This window comes from Theropithecus gelada, chromosome 1 (assembly GCF_003255815.1).
Source record: "Theropithecus gelada isolate Dixy chromosome 1, Tgel_1.0, whole genome shotgun sequence".
In the NCBI taxonomy this organism is placed as follows: domain Eukaryota; kingdom Metazoa; phylum Chordata; class Mammalia; order Primates; family Cercopithecidae; genus Theropithecus; species Theropithecus gelada.
The window spans coordinates 18137277-18155549 of NC_037668.1; the positions used below are offsets into that span (position 1 = coordinate 18137277).

The following is an 18273-nucleotide window of genomic DNA, read 5'->3' on the forward strand; positions in this document are numbered from 1 at the left end:
ATCATCACTGAGATCTTTGCTATCATTGTGGTTTTTAGTATGATCTTTACATATTATCATTTATTTGTTTGTTATATTTCAATAGATAATAAAATGAATCAATCCATAAAATGCAATATAAGATATACATATGCTAGGCTTATGTGCATATAAGCATGTGTAAGGGTATGTGTATATTTGTAAAAATGAAAATGAAATATTTAATCAACAAGGTAAACTGAACACTAAGCATTAGCACAACACCTCTTTCTGGGATACAAATATTTACATACCAAAACTTATTTTCACTGAGGAATTCACAGTTGGTGTAGAAGACAGGAATGTAAATAATCACAAAACACATGATCACTTCAATGATGGGTGTGTCTGAATTGCTGCCAGAGCTCAGAGTTGAGTCATGGCTTAGGGGACAGGGAACACTGCAAAGGAAGTGTCATTGTAGTTGTCTTGGATGATGAGCAATAGTTCCACATGTGGGTAGGAGATGAAAGGGCATTTCAGGCAGAGGAAGTAGCATTTGCAAAGATCTGACTTAGGGAAATATCAAGGAATGTATAGAGAATGGAAGCCACTATGCATGCTTCCTTTGATGCTCTCTGGGGTGGTAGGTGGGTCGGGAGGTAGTAATGATGAGAGGACGTAAAGCCAAAAGGGTAGACCTGAGGCAGCTTATGAAAGGATTTGTATGTCTTGCTTAGGAGTTTGAACATTTTCCAATAGACAATGGGAAGCAAAAGGAATAACATAATCAGCTTTGTTTTTAATTTTATTTAATTTTTAGGATAATCACTCTTGTGGCTATTTGTAAGTTAAATGGAAGAAAAGACTGGACTCAGAAAAAAACAGTTAAGAGATCATCGCACCATGTAGGAAGTCATGAAGACCTTAGATGCAGCAGGGGCAGAGGCGGGAACAGTAGGGGTGTATTTGAGAGCAAGTACAAAGCAGAATGAATAGTGTGGTGACTGTATGTTAAGTTAAGGTGGAACAACCATCCAAGGTGAATGAAAAATGGTGTGAATGGATCATTGTCAGAAACTGGACTTTGGAAAAAGAAAATGTATAGGAGGAGATGAAAATTTATTTTTGTCCACATTGAGTTGGTTGAGCCAAAAAGCAAAACACCTATAAATATATATAGACTCACAGAGATTAAAAGGGCACACTGAAGACTAGCTAAATAAATTATTTAGTTTGAATAAATCACCAAATTAGAATGCCTTTGAAAGAGTTCTAAACTTCACTGGAGAAAAAGAGAATATGCCATATTTAACCCTGCCTTTAGACAATCTCATTACTTGTTCCAGTTCTTTAAGCAATGACAACTTTTTGATTCTAGAGCCTTACACACAAGAGAAGGAAGAATTTCAGGAGTCAAATCATTTGCTTCTAGCTTAACAATCAGTTTCTAAAATATTGTTGACAACTCTAACAGCTAACCTTATTGTCATCTCTAAGACTTAACTTTCAGGCTCTTTCCACCCCCATCCCTATCCTTCATTTCTCTTCATAAGAAGCAAAAAGCGAAAAGTAACAAGAGTTGCAGTACTCTGATCTCTAGATGAGACAATGCCAAGTCATTCTCTAGTGATTAAGGATACATGAATCAAGGCCAGTTTTATACCCCTCCTTCCACTCACCTATCTGTCTATCCATCAACAGGCTTATATGTCAGGATACAGAGATACAAAGATGAATAAGATAGATTCATCTTATCCCTTCAAAAAGTGCACATTCTATCAAGAGATGAGTGGGAGAGACGTAGCCATTAGGATTCAATAATTTGTATTTTCTTGAGGCCAGCTGATCTATGCTCTCAGTTTTCGTTCTTCATGGCTTTCCTGACTACCTTCTTAGTGAACATAGTCCCAGGGCTATTCAAGTTCATAGCACCTTGGCCAAAGTGTGTGACCAGAGAAATCACTATGGAAGTGGAAGGAGTCCTCATCTGGGACTTGGGCTACCTGAAATCTAATCCCTTCAAGGCAATCATTAGCTTCAGGTCCCTAGACAGGTTCCTCTCTCTGGGATTTATAGTCTTCATTTGTAAAATGACAAGGTGGGACCAGATAATTCCTGGGGGTTTTTGTTGGCATGACATTCTGAAAATCTATGATCCTATTCAAGTTTTAAATGGTATCTGGAGACCCCTCTGGAATGAATGATGGGATCCAGAACTAGGAATCTGAGATCATGTTGAGTTGGGCAGACATCCCCCTGGGACAGATTCCATGCACATAATTGGCATATGTACTATGAGTTACAAAGCACCTTCATACCCGTTATCTGGTTTTATCTTTGTGGGAACCTGGTAAAGTCAGTATTATCACTTTTATCCTCATATGAGGAAAATAAAGTCCAGACAGCTAAGTGGCTGATTAAGTTTTTTTTTTAAACTGTGAGGTGTCAGATTTATTTATTATTTTCTTTAATTTTTTATTTCCGTGAGTTTTTGGGAAACGGTTACATGAGTGAGTTCTTTAGTGATGATTTGTGAGATTTTGGTGCACCCATCACCCAAGCAGTATACATTGAACACAAGTTGTAGTCTTTTATCCCTCACCCCCTTCCCATCCTTTTCCCCAGTCCCCAAAGTCCATTGTATCATTCTTACGCCTTTGCATCATCATACCTTAGCTCCCACTTATGGGTGAGAACATACGATGTTCGGTTTTACATTCCTGAGTTACTTCACCTAGAATAATAGTCTCCAATTCTCTCCAGGTTGCTGCGAATGCCATTAATTCATTCTTTTTTATGGCTGAGTAGTATTCCATCATATACATATATTACAGTGCCTTTATCCACTAGTTGATGGATGGGCATTTGAGTTGGTTCCATATTTTTTTCAGTTGCAAATTGACATGCTATAAACACACATGAGCAAGTATCTTTTTCGTATAATGACTTCTTTTCCTCTGGGTAGATACCCAATAATGAGACTGCTGGATCAAATGGTAGTTCTACTTTTAATTCTTTAAGGAATCTTCACACTGTTTCCCATAGTGGCCGTACTAGTTTACATTCCCACCAAGAGTGTAGAAGTGTTCCCTTTTAACCACATCCATGCCAACATCTATTATTTTTTGATTTTTTCATTATGGTCATTCTTGGAGGAGTAAGGTGGTATCACATTGTTGTTTTGATTTGCATTTCCCTGGTCATTAGTGATGTTGAGCATTTTTTCATGTTTGCTGGCCATTTGTATATCTTCTTTTGAGAATTTTCTATTCATGTCCTCAGCCAAGTTTTTGATGGGATTGTTTGTTTTTTTCTTGCTAATTAGTTTGAGTTCCTTGTGGATTCTGGATATTAGTCCTTGTTGGATATATAAATTGTGAAGATTTTCTCCCACTCTGTGGGTTGTCTGTTTACTCTGTTGAAGTGGCTAATTAAGTTTTAAGTACTTTAGATTAGTTTTCTCATTTAATTAACATAATAACCCTACGGCCATAAGCCACATGTACAGTTGGGTCGTGGGTGCCTGCTCCCTCCCCATCCTGAGCTGAGCAAGTGGATGGCTGCGCAGCAGGTGCTCAGCCAGTGCTGCAGAGCAGGGTTTGAAGGCAGCACCAGGCAGGTAGCGCTGTGGAATAGCCCTTGAAGGCAGCACAGTGCAGAGCAGAAGTAACAAATGAGCATTCTGTGAGCCACATAGAGTCAAGATGGATAGCTTTTTATGTTTTGTCTTCAAAATATTGTCATTAATCATTAGCATTTAAAATAGGGAGATTTTATTTAAGATTCCAGAAATTCAGCTTTCCTTCTAAAATCGAAAAATCTAGCATAGTCGAACCTACCTTCTATCATCCTGACTAGCAGCTTCCCACCTTTAATAGGGTATTGCAAAAGTTTGGGTGTTTATCCCTTCCAAACCTCATGTTGATATTTGATCCCCAGTGTGAAGATTTTGTCCCACTCTGTAGGAGAAAATATTTTCTAATTCCTTCTCTTCTCGTGCTGTTATCTCCCCTCTTCTTCCTCTTTCTCCTCCTTTCCATTTTAGAAGTAGATAATCAATCTGAGGCTCATGGAGACTAAGTAGCTTTCATGCCATTAGTAAGTCACTAGAGCTCAGATTCAACCCAAAACATGTCTAAATCTAAAGTCTATGCTCACAAGCTTGGTCAGAATCTTTTAAGATTCTGTTGAAAGGGGTTGAAGAGTGATATAAACAAGTGAAATAATCCAGGTAGAAGGATTATTTCACTTTTAATTTTAGCAAAGGAAAATAAAAGCACAAGTGAAATAACATAAGGAAATGTACACTTTGAATTACATTGTAGATATAGAAAAGAATAATGGAGAACTATAGAATGGCAAAATATTTACCCGTCTTAGTCCAAATGTGTCACTATAAAGGAGTGTGTGAGGTCGGATAATTTAGAAAAAAAAAATAAGGCTTATTGGGCTCACATTTCTGTAGGCTGAACAAGAAGCATGGCATCAGTATCTGCTTCTGGTGAGGGACCCAGGCTACCTCCACTTATGGTAGAAAGTGAAGGGGAGCAGGCTGTGCGGACATCACATGAAGAGAGAGGAAGCAGGAGAGGGGTGAGAGAGGTGCCAGGCTCTTTTTAACAACCAGCTCTTGCAGGAACAAATAGAGCAAGACCTTAACCCCCACCCCTACCAGAGAGGGCATTAATCTAGTCATGAGGGATCCTCCCCCATAACCCAAACATCTCCTGATAGGCTCCACCTCCAACACTAGGGGTCAAATTTCAGCATAAGGTTTGGAAGGGATAAACACCCAAACTATAGCAATGCCCTATCTAAGGTGGGCAGCTGCTAATCAGGATGATGGAAGGTAGGTTCAACTGTGCTAGATCTCTTCATTTTAGAAGAAAATCTGAATTTCTGGAATCTTAAATAAAATCTCCCTATTTTTAAATACTAATGATTAATGACAGTATTATGAGGGAAAACATAAAGAGCTGTCCATTTTGACTCTATGTGAGTCACAGAGTGCCAGATTATTATTTCTGCCCTGCACTGTACTGCCTTTAAGGGTTACTCCACAGTATACTACCTGCCTGGTGCTGCCTTCAAATACTGCTCTGCAGCATGGCTGAGCACCTGCTGTGCAGCCATCCACTTGCTCAGCTCAGGATGGAGAGGGAGCAGGCACCCAAGACTCAGCAGTGCCTGTAGCTTATGGCCAGCATTTACCCTGAGTGTATTTGGGATATTTTAAACATCATTCTTGGATAGGTTTTTAAAAATATAATAATTGCCTTAATCCGCACAACAATCAGAAACAAGATTTAATTATCTCTGTTTTGCAGAAGAGTAATTTGATACTCAGGTTGGTTATAAAGGTTGCATAGCTATAAGTACATGGCCTGGGATGTTAGACTCACCTCTGACCCCATGGGCTCATCCTTCTATAGAGTTGCCTCTATCTTTGAAGTAACTTAAATTACTTCAAGTTAGAAAACATTTCCTCTTTTTTATCACTCTGGTAAGAATCTGAAGCAAAGTGGAAGTTGGCAGATACAATCATCTTTTAGGAGAGAAGATACCTTTGCCACTCCTCATCTCCCGACCATCAGGTCTTCTAGGGATGGAGAAGAAACTGTTAGGGTAATGAAGGAGGAAGAAAACAAGAATCTGCTCTTCATAGTCCTGAGGCTTCAACACTAAGACAAGACACTCCCATACTCTGTAGGTGACAGCAAGGGCAGGTACACAGGGAGGGAACCGGCTGCTGGAATGCCAGCCTGGATGATGCGCCAGGCAGATGCCAACCAGCTGTCTCATGGCCCAAGCCAGACCCAGAGCCCTTTATATAGACAGCCCTCTTCCCAGATGCCTCAGCCTGAGCGACTGCTTGCCTGTGAGGAGGGTGAGTCTAGGAACTGGATCCTGGGATTGGGGTGGGTGTGATGTTCAGGGGAGCCCAGGTTCACAGTAATGAGGCACAAAGAAGGGAGAAGCTAGGAGCCGGGGAGGGCAAGGAGTGCATCAACCTCAGGAGAAAAGTCTGGTGAGCTTTTAGGAGACAGAAGCATAGCTATAGAGTTTATGAGATGAGCTGGGGCTGTGACACCAGTGTATTTGCCTTTGATAACCCTGACCTTATTCTCAGGTACCATTTTCCCTCATGATCTTTCTGGAAAAGGCACATTAGCAATTTACATCTTATGGGCAAAGTTGTGTGTGGAAGGGTTACCTTCCCCAGGGAAATAGATATGTAGGTATTCTCTATAAATTGAAAATGGAAGGTTTGAACCCTCATCAGGAGCATTTGGGGAGCTTATTGAAAGGCGTTTTGTTGGATGAGCCTGTTGTCAAATGATCTTGTTTTGCTGGTCAGTGGGCTGCCTGCAAATCCACATAAACACGTGGATCTGGGACAAGCAGTGGAGTGAGGCTGCCCTGTGCTCTCCCCGGCTAAGCGTGGTGTCAGGGTGTATGCCTGCAGCCCTCAAGTCAGGTCTGCAATGCCCCAGCTGCGTAGATCATTAAGTATGGCAGAATGTCCGTCTTCTGATTAAGAACCTTGGACTTTCTGGCTTACTCCATCTTGGGTAACTCCACCTTGCCTCTAAGAGGAGCTGGGGAAAAACATTTCTGAGGCCTGCAGGCTGTCACACTTCAGGTGATTAACAACAGCAACCTGACTGGGCGAGTTGCCATGGTGGTCAGAGTCTTTCCAAGGCTGGTGTGTTTTGCATAGGAAAGCTTTGCACGTGTCATGTTTAAATGAATTTATTACAAAACATTGTGTCATATTTAAATGACTTTATTTCAGAACATCGTGTCATGTTTAAATGAATTTATCTGAAAACATTGAATATAAAGAAACAAACATTTAATGTTGGGTTTGAGCTGCCTACTTTCCAGTGAATGCTTTGACATTATGTGAATGCAGATGGTGTCGAGTGCTTATTCTCATATGTACGTTTTTACATGTTTGCACATGTATGTATACTGCCAGTGCACATGTACGAGTAAATCCTAGCTCCTGTGGGAGTGGAGTTTCCACTTTGGGCTACAGCCTTAGGAGCACGTTTTATCTCTACTTCCTGTAGGGCTGCTCAGACTACATTGGATGTGAGAAAGTGTGGAGACAAAAAGAGAATCCTTTTGTCATCAGTGCCCTCTTGTTCTGGGCATTGGTAGATCCACTCCCAGGGAGATCCTGGACACCTGCAACCCTAGATGTGCACAATCAAGCCCTTTGACGGACTCAGGGCAGGTTTAACAGATTAATCTTGGGTCCAACTAAGTCAGGACACTTCGGTGAAGGTTGAGGGCGGAGGAGAAAAAGCTAGGGAAAATGAAGGGTGTCTTCCTCTAGGTCCCAGCCCTCCCTCTCCAACTCTCATCCTCTTGACCCTGGTCTCTCTGCCCTCAGGTCACGCTCGACTGGCTGCATCAGAACCATGTGTGACCAGCAGCAGATCCAGTGCTGCCTGCCGCTCCAACAGTGCTGCGTCAAGGGTCCCTCCTTCTACTCTTCTCACTCCCCCTTTGCCCAGAGCCAAGTGGTGGTTCAAGCCCCTTGTGAGATGCAAATTGTGGAGTGCCCTGCACCATGCCCAGTTCAAGTTTGTCAGGTGACAGACCAGACTCCATGCCAGTCTCAGACCACACAGGTGAAGTGCCAGTCTAAGACCAAGCAGGTGAAAGGCCAGGCTCCATGTCAGTCTAAGACCACCCAGGTGAAGGGCCAGGCTGCATCCCAATCTCAAACTCTCTCTGCTCAAAGCCAGGCTCCATGCCAATCTGAGGTGTCCTACGTGCAGTGCGAAGCCTCACAGCCTGTTCAGACTTGCTTCGTAGAGTGTGCTCCAGTTTGTTATACAGAAACTTGTTATGTAGAATGCCCAGTCCAGAACTATGTACCTTGTCCAGCTCCTCAGCCTGTCCAGATGTATGGAGGGCGTCCTGCAGTGTGCCAGACTCAGGGAAGGTTCTCCACCCAGTGCCAGTATCAAGGCTCCTACAGCAGTTGTGGCCCCCAGTTTCAGTCAAGGACTGCCTACAACAACTACACCCCCCAGTTCCAGTCGAGGCCTTCCTACAGCAGCTGTGTCCCTCAGTATCGGTCCCGGGCTTCATTTAGCCCCTGTGTGCCTCAATGCCAGACCCAGGGCTCCTATGGGAGCTTCACTGAACAGCACCGCTCTCGGAGCACCAGCCGATGCCTTCCTCCTCCTCGGCGGCTGCAGCTTTTTCCCCGAAGCTGTTCCCCACCAAGACGTTTTGAGCCCTGCTCCAGCAGCTACCTGCCATTAAGACCCTCTGAAGGTTTTCCTAACTACTGCACCCCACCCCGCCGTTCTGAACCCATCTATAACAGTCGCTGTCCTCGACAACCCATTTCAAGCTGCTCTCAGAGACGTGGCCCCAAGTGCCGAATCGAGATTTCCTCCCCGTGCTGCCCCAGGCAGGTTCCCCCACAGAGGTGTCCTGTTGAGATTCCTCCCATCAGACGCCGCTCCCGGAGCTGTGGCCCCCAGCCCTCCTGGGGCACCTCCTGCCCCGAGCTGAGGCCACACGTAGAGCCACGTCCGCTCCCAAGCTTCTGTCCACCACGGCGTCTTGACCAGCGTCCAGAGTCACCACTGCAGCGATGTCCACCTCCTGCTCCACGTCCACGTCTGCTCCCAGAACCATGCATAAGTCCAGAACCACGCCCGCGTCCTCTACCACGACAACGTTCAGAACCTTGTTTGTATCCGGAACCACTTCCAGCACCACGTCCAACACCGCGGCCAGTTCCCCGTCCTCGCCCAGCGCAGTGTGAGATTCCAGAGCCACGTCCACACCTGCAGCCCTGTGAGCACCCAGAGCCTCGTCCACGGCCAGAGCCAATTCCCCTGCCAGCGCCCTGCCCAAGCCCAGAGCCCTGCAGGCAGCCTTGGCGCAGCCCCAGTCCATGCTGGGGCCCAAATCCAGTTCCATACCCAGGAGACCTAGGCTGTCATGAGTCTAGTCCACACCACCTAGACACCGAAGCTCCCTACTGTGGCCCATCCAGTTATAACCAGGGGCAAGAGAGTGGTGCTGGCTGTGGGCCTGGTGATGTGTTTCCAGAGAGGAGGGGTCAGGATGGCCATGGAGACCAAGGCAATGCCTATGCTGGAGTGAAAGGGGAAGCAAAGAGTGCTTATTTTTAAAGGAAAGGTGACTGACACAACCCTGTCTCCTGCCTCTGAAAATGTTCTTCCTCCTGTTCCACAATTTCCAGTGCACTCTTGTTTGAATCTCTCCAGAGATATTCGGAGACTCCCTATTACAAAGGTGATGTCCAAACTCCTTTGTCTATCATCCAAAGATTCACACCTGGGTTTCAGATGCCTCTCCAGCCTCACATGTCACTCCTCGCCTGTACACATCCTCAGCTCTAGCCAGACCAGTCTGGCCATCGAGCACAGCTTGGGTGTTTCCTGGGCCATACCTTAGATGTCCCTGCCTCCAAGCCTCTACTCACTCTTCCCCCGTCTTCCTAGATCACTTCTCTCCTCCTCCCCAGCTTCTGAAATCCAACCCATCTTTCACTGCATCCTCTGCACTACTTGGTAACTGCCTGGTGACATCTCTTGAATTGTTATTTCACTTTGCAGGCATATCTTCCTTATCTGCCCAACTAGGTTCTAAACTCCCAACTGAGTGGAGTCAGAGAATCTCTAAATCTCAGTGTCTATCCTGGGGCTGGCTGCTGCTTAGCAAGGCTTGTGGGTTGGCAACTTGAACCACGTTCTGTCCTGATGCTCAACTGCAGGAACTGAGGTGAGAGGAGGCCACGTGACAATAAAGATCATCATGTACTCACTGCCTGAGTCCTGAGTCATTCCTGCTTTTATTCCTTGACTTGCTGAGATGAGGTTTTTATTGTTGCTATTTTAAATTGTGATAATAAAATATATGTAACATAAAATTTACCATCTGCACCATATTTAAGCATTCAATTCAATGGCATTAAGTACATTCACATTGTTTTGCTACCAGCACCACCATCTGTCCACAGAACTCATCTTGCTGAATTAAGTCTTCATCCATTAAATAACAACTCCTCATTCCTTGCTCCTTCTAGCCCCTAGCAACCACCATTTCTGTCTCTATCAATTTGATGATTCTAGGTAGCTCATATAAGTAGAAAAATGCAGTATTTGTCCTTTTATGACTGGCTTACTCCATTTAGCATAATGTTCTCAAGGTTTATCCAAGTTGTAGCATGTGCCATAATCTCCTTCCTCTTCAAGTCTGACTAATATTCCATTGCAGGTACATACTATATTTTGTTTATTTGTTCATCAGTGGATGGATGGGCACGTAGGTTGCTTTCACCATTTTTCTTGTAGTAAATAGTATTGCAATGAACATGGGTATACAAATACTTGTGTGAATCCCTGATTTCAATTCTTATGGATAGATATCTGGAAGTCGGATCACTGGATCGTATGGTAATTTTATTTTTAATTTTCTGAGGAACTGCTATACTATCTTTCATAGTGACTACATCATTTTACATTCCCACCAACAGGGTACAAGTCCTAATTTCTCCACATCCTTGTCAATATTTGTTATTTTCTGTTTGTTCCCTTGTTTTGGTAATAGCCATCCTGATGGATACGACATAGTATGAATTTTCATTTTAATTCATTACCTTTCTTCTTTAGTTTATTGTACCCACGGTGTGAGCTTTTGAAGCCTAGACCAAGCGGGTTGTCTTGTGGGTTTTCAACCTGCCCTCGGTATCCTTGGCCCCAGATGGAAAGGATGAAGAAAAAGGCAAGGGGATGAGGAAACAGGGAGAATAACTCTGCCCCTGGTCTAGGAGTAAAAGACTTCAGGTCTGGGTTTGGTGAACTGGGTTTTGCCTAGCTGTAGGGCCACAGTCATAGCCTTGTTGCCTCTGGAACAAGAGGAAGGGAAGAATGAAGCACCTGGAGGCTCTCTGGGGACACTCCTCTTCCTTCAGAACTAGGCCGGGCATGGTGGCTCATGCCTGTAATCCCAGCTCTTTGGGTGGCCAAGGAGGGCTGATCACCTGAGGTCAAGAGTTTGAGACCAGCCTGACCAAAGTGGCGAAATCCCGTCTCTCTACTAAGAATACAAAAATTATCCAGGTGTGGTGACCTGTGCCTGTAATCCCAGCTACTTAGGAGGTTGAGGCAAGAGAAGTGCTTGAACCCGGGAAGTGGAGGTTGCAGTGAGCCGAGATCATGCCACTGCTCTCCAGCCTGGTCAACAGAGCAAGACTCCATCTCACAGGAAAAAAAAAAAAAAAAAAAAAAAAAGAACTAAATTATTTACTTTTCTTTCTGTTTCCTTTTATGGAAGCATTTGAGCCTAACTCTGCATTCCTCAATTGCTCCCAGATTCCATTAGGCATGGGTGGTCTTGGCAGCATGAAGGTAAGGGCTGGAGGGGAGGAAGAGACAGCAGTGACTCTCCTATTAGTCCTTGCAGGTGAGATGAATGCTGGGTAGGGATGTGGCTCTGGAGGATGAGGGTGCTGGAGGACAGGTCCTCAGGGAGACAGAATGAAAAAGCTCCACTTAGGAGGATGACAGCAGAGGGCAGCTCTGGCCTGGGCCTCTGAAGGTCTGATCCGTAGCCCTGCCCCTCACAGTCCACTCTCCAGAGGACCTCACAGCTACAGAGCCATAGTTGGGAAACAGATCCAGGACCTGGCTTTGAGTATGCATCTCCCTTGCCCAAGGAATCTAGTTCTGCCAGGCTGATGGTGGAGACCTCAGAAACCAACTAGTAGAACCCTGTGTCATATAAAGGAAAACTAAGGCCCTTCATGTGAAATCCATTCATTCATGTATTTATTGGGCAATATTTATTGCTCATCTGCTAGGATGGCCTGGTTAGAGAGATAGATATAACCTTGTTTACTGTCAGTGCACAACCTAGTATACTGGTCTTCAAAATATGGTACCTGAACCAGCAGCATTGGCAACACCTAGGACCTTGTTTGCAACGCAAATGAAATGCATCACCCCAGACCTAATGAAGTAAAGATTCTGAGAGCAAGGCCCAGCAAGCTGTGTTTCAACAAGCTCTCCTGGTGTTGCTGATGCCCAGGAACATTTGGTCATCACTGGTTTGGTGAAATGCCATATGCAGATAGAATATTAATATACATATATAGTATGTGTATATCTGTGTGTGTGTATACAGACACGTATCTACGTATCTATCCATCCTCTAATTCCCATAATATTCAGTCAGGCAGGCATTATTATTTTGCCCTTTTGCAGAATTAAAAACCTAAGCACTCAGGGTTTAAGCGCTTGCCCAAGCCATACGGCCACTCGTGACTCCCAGTCTGCACTCTTTAATACCACACATGGCACCTTGGATCTTAGTCATAGTCCCTGCCTCTTCCAAAGATCTTTCCAGTTTTAACCCAATTATTTTCCCAACACAATCTTGGAGTTCTCTCAGTCACTGAATAGGTTATTTAGTTCCACATCCGCCTCCTCCCTTAAAATCCAAGCTGCTCTAGAATTGAATTTGCTGTGTGGCACGTCCCCCAGGGACTTGGCAGGGCCTGAATTTGGCCCCACAGAGCATCTCCAGGTTTCCATCACCCAGGCCTCTGGGTGGGAGTGAGGAGGGCAGGGTAGGGAGAGGCTTGGAAGCTCCAGTTTGGGAAGGGATTCTTGTTAGATCTCTCCCATGTCCTCGAAAACAAACTGCTAGACAAGGAACCCCTTGCCTAGGGATGCTTGGGGGCCAACCACTCACCCCTGAAAAATATTGAGGAAACACATAACTGGCTGTGCCAAGGTGGTGATCACTTCTAAGAAGTCCTGACCTCCCCTAGGTCTGGGCGACAGGTCCCCATCCAGGATCTTTATTGAATAAGCAATGCTCTGTGGTCTGCACCATCCTCTGGGGATAGATTCTGGTTCCCAGAATGATGGTAGAATAGAGGGTTCTTTGGTTGGGCCAGCCTGGAGCAGAGCCAAGAAACCCCCAATGGCTTGGTGTTCTCCACTGCCCAGGGCTATGCAGGAACCAGCCCCCAGAACATTTCTACAGCCAGAGACAAACACCTCAGAGGAAAAAGGCACACAGGGGTGTGTGTCTGTTTTTCATGTTTCTTTTTGTGTGTCTATGTGTCTGTGTGTCTAACTGTCTGCTTTAAAAGCTTGGAGCTTTTAAAATGCATTTGGTAACAGGAGCTGTGGCCTCAGAATGTGCTTTAGGATATCCTAAGTCCTTCAGCAGTAGCTTTGACGATCCCTGTCATCTTTTCTACTCTCCACCATCCACCATTTCACTGATGACAGGCATCTTGGCTTTCTGATCTTTCCTTTTGTGTCAACCACTTGAACAAAACTTAAAGTGACTCCAGAACCAAGGCTGAAGACCCAAGAGAGCAAAAGAGACCATTTATAAGGCCTTTCAATGTACTTGAAAACCAACCAGAGAGGCTCCTCTTCAAATCCTACACGGATGTTAGGCAGCACATAGGTTGTGTAGCTTCTGTACCAGAGTCTGGTGAACTCTGTTGCTCAGAACTGCCCATGAATTGGCCAAGTCACAAAGTGTGAGGCAGTGATCATTCCAGACGTCCATGCCTGACATCCAGCCATTTTGCCTCACAACCGGGGCTCGGCTCCCAGAGAGGGGGAGAACATGAGAGAGACTGGGCCTGAATATCACGCTTCTCACTTTGGAATCCTGTTTACATTCTTCTGCAATTCTGTATCTTTTTCCTCTTTCTAAGCTTTCCACTGTGGAATCTTCACCATAGAATGAAAGATGTTCTCAGAAGTTCCTCCCAGACCAGGTGGATTATCTAAAATTCCTTTTTGTGGAAGGCAGTATGCTAGAGGGAAATTACCTGGGATACTCACTTAAAGACACAGAATCCCGGGATACATCCTAGAACTACTTAGCTTGAACTTTCAGAATGAAAATTGGGGACCTGCATTTGAGAATTACTCTGATCAATCAGAAGTGAAAACTATTTCTATAATGAATGCCCAGGTGAGTGAGCTTACTCAATACCTAGGAGGAGGGTTGAAAGTTGTACACGTCTGGCCCCAGCATGAGTAGGATGTGGCAGTGGTAGTGAAGAAAGAGCTGACTGTTAACTGGTTTCTTGTAGGAGGTTTCATGTAATTGCCTATGTGGGGACACAAATTATCCACCTCTTGGTCTAGAAGCACCTTAAGATGAAGGAATCTCTTTCTTTTTCACAGTTAAATCCCCAACTTCACTGCCACCAAAAGCACCCAGAATGAGGGGATCTGGCACATGTTATAGACACATGGGAGATGCAGGCCTAGCTATAGTATATCTCTCCTCTACCCAGGCATTACCTGGACCTTAAGAGAAAGAAATTCCACATCCCACAGTTTGTCCTGCACATTATAACAACCTTTATGCATAAACAAATACAACTGTTATGCACCAGAGAATAGCTCAGCTGTTCATATTAGAATTCGTAAGTAGACAGCAGTAATCGGAATCATGAATTCTGGCATGGCATGAATGGATTCTAGAGGATCCACATGCTTATGCCTGAGACTAGTCAGGAAGACGGGGTGATGTCTGATGATCTATGTGCTTCTCATTGCCAGAGATCATCCAGCTCATTCCTCCAAAAGATGGCACTTCCTGTTCTGGAAGGCTAAGCTAGACCTGTCTAGAGGCCTAGGAATAACCCAAGCTGTGCCAATTCTACCCATCACATCTTATCATAGGAACCCTGAGCTAGATCCACACCTTTCCTCTATTCTCTAGTGCATGCCCATCAGGGAGGGAGGAAACCACTTATGAATTTGCATCAACACATCCATTCACTTGACAAATATTTATTGAGGCTCTGCTATCTTCCAGGAACTGGTATTGATCCTGAAGATACACTAGCAATGCAGACAATAATATGGTAAAAGCTTCAATATGGGAGGCTCAGAGTACCGTGGAAACCAACAGATGGGGCAGTTTAGCAAGTCCAGGGCCTAAAGGAGGCAACTACAAGTCAGAGATGAGACAAATGAGGGGAGTCTTCTCCCCTCTCAGAGATAACAGCAGGCATGCTATCAGCATCATTGACTTAGTGACAGACAGCCCGATGAGGAGTAGGTCCTCATTAGTTAAATATCCTTCCTGGTTCCTAACACTATATGGAAGTTTTATGCTGGTCCCAGGACTCCATTCTCAGCCCTGTTGTAATGAACTTTTTATCAACACCTTGGGGAGAAACTTGAAAAGAAACTGGCTTAAATTTCAGGTTACTTCAAGTCGTGAAGGAGAATTGAAGAGTAAAATTCTGATTTAACATGGGTAAGAATAATGAATTTAATTTGACAAGATAAAATGTAATTAAGGTAAACATTAAGTTTTAATGTACATTAACAATTAGCCATACCTGTAGAAGCTGAGTGGGTATATGCACAGTGGCACACATGAAGAAATTTTGGTTGATTAGAATCTTAGTGTGGACCAAGAGTGAGATTGTGCCAAATGGCAATGAACTCTTGTTCTGAATAGCTCTGTGTGATGGTGTCATTCTGCCTGGACAGATATGTGCACACCTGAGCACTGTGGTCAGCTCAGGTCAAGTGTGTGGGGCTGGAAGATGGTGAACTACTATGTACCAGCCACCATCTGAGGTGGGAAATCCTTCCTCATGCTCACAACTTGGAAAGGTGAGAGCATTCACTCCATTTTGCAGACATTAGAAGACACAAAATCTAGAGAGGTTAACTAGCTTATCTGGTCACACATCTAAGACCTGATAGTGATGGAATTCATGCCTAGGTTAATCTTGCTCCAAAACTTGATCTACCTCCCTGTGGAAGGAAGAGTAACACTGCATTTTGAAAGGACTAGCATGCTTCCATCCTGCATTATTTATAGTGCTTTCTTTTAGAAAAAGAATCAGCTTTTTTGGTAAAACAAAGAGCTCAGATGCAATGCATGGAAACTGTAAGAAGATTCTAGCTAGAAATAAAGAAAAAGTAACAGTCAGAACTGTTTGGAAATGAAACATATTGTTCTTCCATGCATTCAACAAATATTTAGTCATTGTTAATTGAATATTTATTATGTGCCAGACGGTATTTTGGATGATTGGGATAGATCAGAGAACAAAACAAAGACCCTCGTTCTCAAGGAGTTCAAAGTCTAGCAGAGAAAAACAAATAAATATTGGGCATATTTTTAAAAATCATATAATAAATAAAAACATACAACTAATCTGTAAATAAGAACATATATAGCTATGAAGATGACCTGGGCAGGCATCCCAGACCATATAAGAAGTGGAGGAGTACTGAACTAGATGTATGGAAGAAGGGGCTGAGAGGCTGTGGGGCCTAAACACTCAGCAATGGAAAGGGCATGGAAGAGGCATCATGAGAGGAGGGTTTGAACCCAGTTCTACCACTCATTAGCTGAGAAGTCGTGACTTAGGCAATTTTTCTGGCACTCAGTTCCCCCATCTATAAAATGTGGCTGAAAATACGTCCACCTGTCTGGATCACACTGAGGATTAAATGAGATAAGCTATTTAAAATATTCATTATATCATAAAACACTAAAAATATATTTGCTTTTGGCAGTGAAATATTCACCTTGAGAAAAGGGGGATGATTGGCTTGGAGAACGGCCTGTTTGAAGAAGGAGGTGGGCCACAAGGGTTAGTCAAGCCCAGGCAGGAGCAGACTGAATGAGCCGCAGGGATGCACACGTAGGGATGCACGTGGTCAGCAGGGGCAAGCAGGAAGCTTCAAGGAGGAGGAATTGAAGCAGTGGTGGGATATGGAATAGCAGAGAGGACAGGGATGGGGTGAATTGGAAAAATGCCTTAAGCAAAACACTGAGTCTAGAGGAAGTATAAGATCTGGGGGAAGGAAGCCCAGATGCCAGGGTGAGGGTGGGGTTAAGCACAGCAACGTCAGCAGCCATCACAGAGGGTCATCAGTGTATTGACACCACTCAGCCAGTGTGCCATCAGCACGGCTTCTTAGTTCTACCAGTGGGAGAGGAAATACCAGAAAGGGGAGGCTTTGCAGTCAATCAGAAATACTATTTAGGCTCAAATTGGGATTGAGTCCTTAGTCACTGAAAGGTGTCCTTCCTTGACCTGGCCTGAATGTGAAATCTGGATTGAGCAATAAGTTAATTAATCAGTCATTTCCACAGCATTTCATCAGCATTCTTCAGAGGTTTGTTTTGTTCAGTGAGAAATCCAGGAGGTGTCTCCAGTGAGTATAGTCTTCATCTTCCTGTACCAGAGCAGGGTTTCTCATCCTCAGCACTACTGACGATTTGGACAACATAATTCTTTCTTAGCGAAGGCCTATTCTGTGATTTGAAGGGTGCTTAGCAGCATCTGTGGCTTCTATCAACTAGATGACAGCAGCTGTGATGATCAAACACTTATCCAGATTGTCCAATGCCCTCTTTTGGGGTGTGGTAGTCAGGCCATCCCCAACCTTATCCCATTGAGAACCACTGAATTGGAGGAAAGTCTTCAGCTCTGTCCTCAAGGCCATCCCAAGCCAACAGTGAATCACATCTTCCCCTTGCCTCCATCCCAAGAACCTCCCATTCATGAAAAATAAAAATTCTCTGTAAGGCAGGAATACATGCAAATACATGCAAGCCATTACAACTTTAAGGATATACAGAAGGTTTTTATTTTTCCCCAAGGGATCTGCATGCTGATTATGGAAGAGTAGTTTATCCTGGCTATTATGGCAATTGTGAGTAGATTATCTGTGCCAGTAATTATCATCATTATTTGGCAAACTTGTCCGAGAGCTCAGAACACTCACTTTCTAACCTTCCTACTTAGTTGCCATGCAGTGCTAGTGGCACCTTGAAAAATATAAGCAGGAAATTCTATTGTCTTGGAGAAGTGTAACACAGGCCATTTTAACACAATGAGGAATTATTTGTATTGATGATTAGTCAATGGGATTAATGGGTAAAAGGAGAAAAAGACAAAAATGCACAAGGGCCCTTGGGAGGGCTTCAAGAGCAGGCCTACAGATGCCCTTCTGGATGCCCACGACTGCTCTTCTGGGTACCCACTGAATACAGGAGACTAGTTGAGAATAAGTAAAAAAAAAAAAAAAAAGAAAAGAAAAAAGAAAAGAAAAAAGAAAACAAAAGAAAGAAAAACACGTACAGGAGCACATTATGAATTAGGGCTGGTGATATGATTATGAGTGGGGAAAATCTTGGGGTGTCAGTTAAAAATGGGGAGAATCTGAGGCTTGTTTAAGCCTGAGAATTTGGGAGACAGACTGATACAAGGTTCTCTTAAACAAAGTAGTG

The 18273-nt window shown here is 44.0% G+C and overlaps 1 protein-coding gene across 1 annotated transcript; it reads left to right on the forward strand.

Annotated features, from left to right (window-relative positions):
* The first annotated feature begins 7391 nt into the window (after nt 1–7391).
* On the forward strand, nt 7392–9512 carry KPRP (keratinocyte proline rich protein). The gene has a single exon (XM_025355324.1). The coding sequence runs from the start codon at nt 7392–7394 to the stop codon at nt 9129–9131; it is 1740 nt and encodes a 579-aa protein (XP_025211109.1). The 3' UTR covers nt 9132–9512.
* The last annotated feature ends 8761 nt before the right edge of the window (nt 9513–18273 follow it).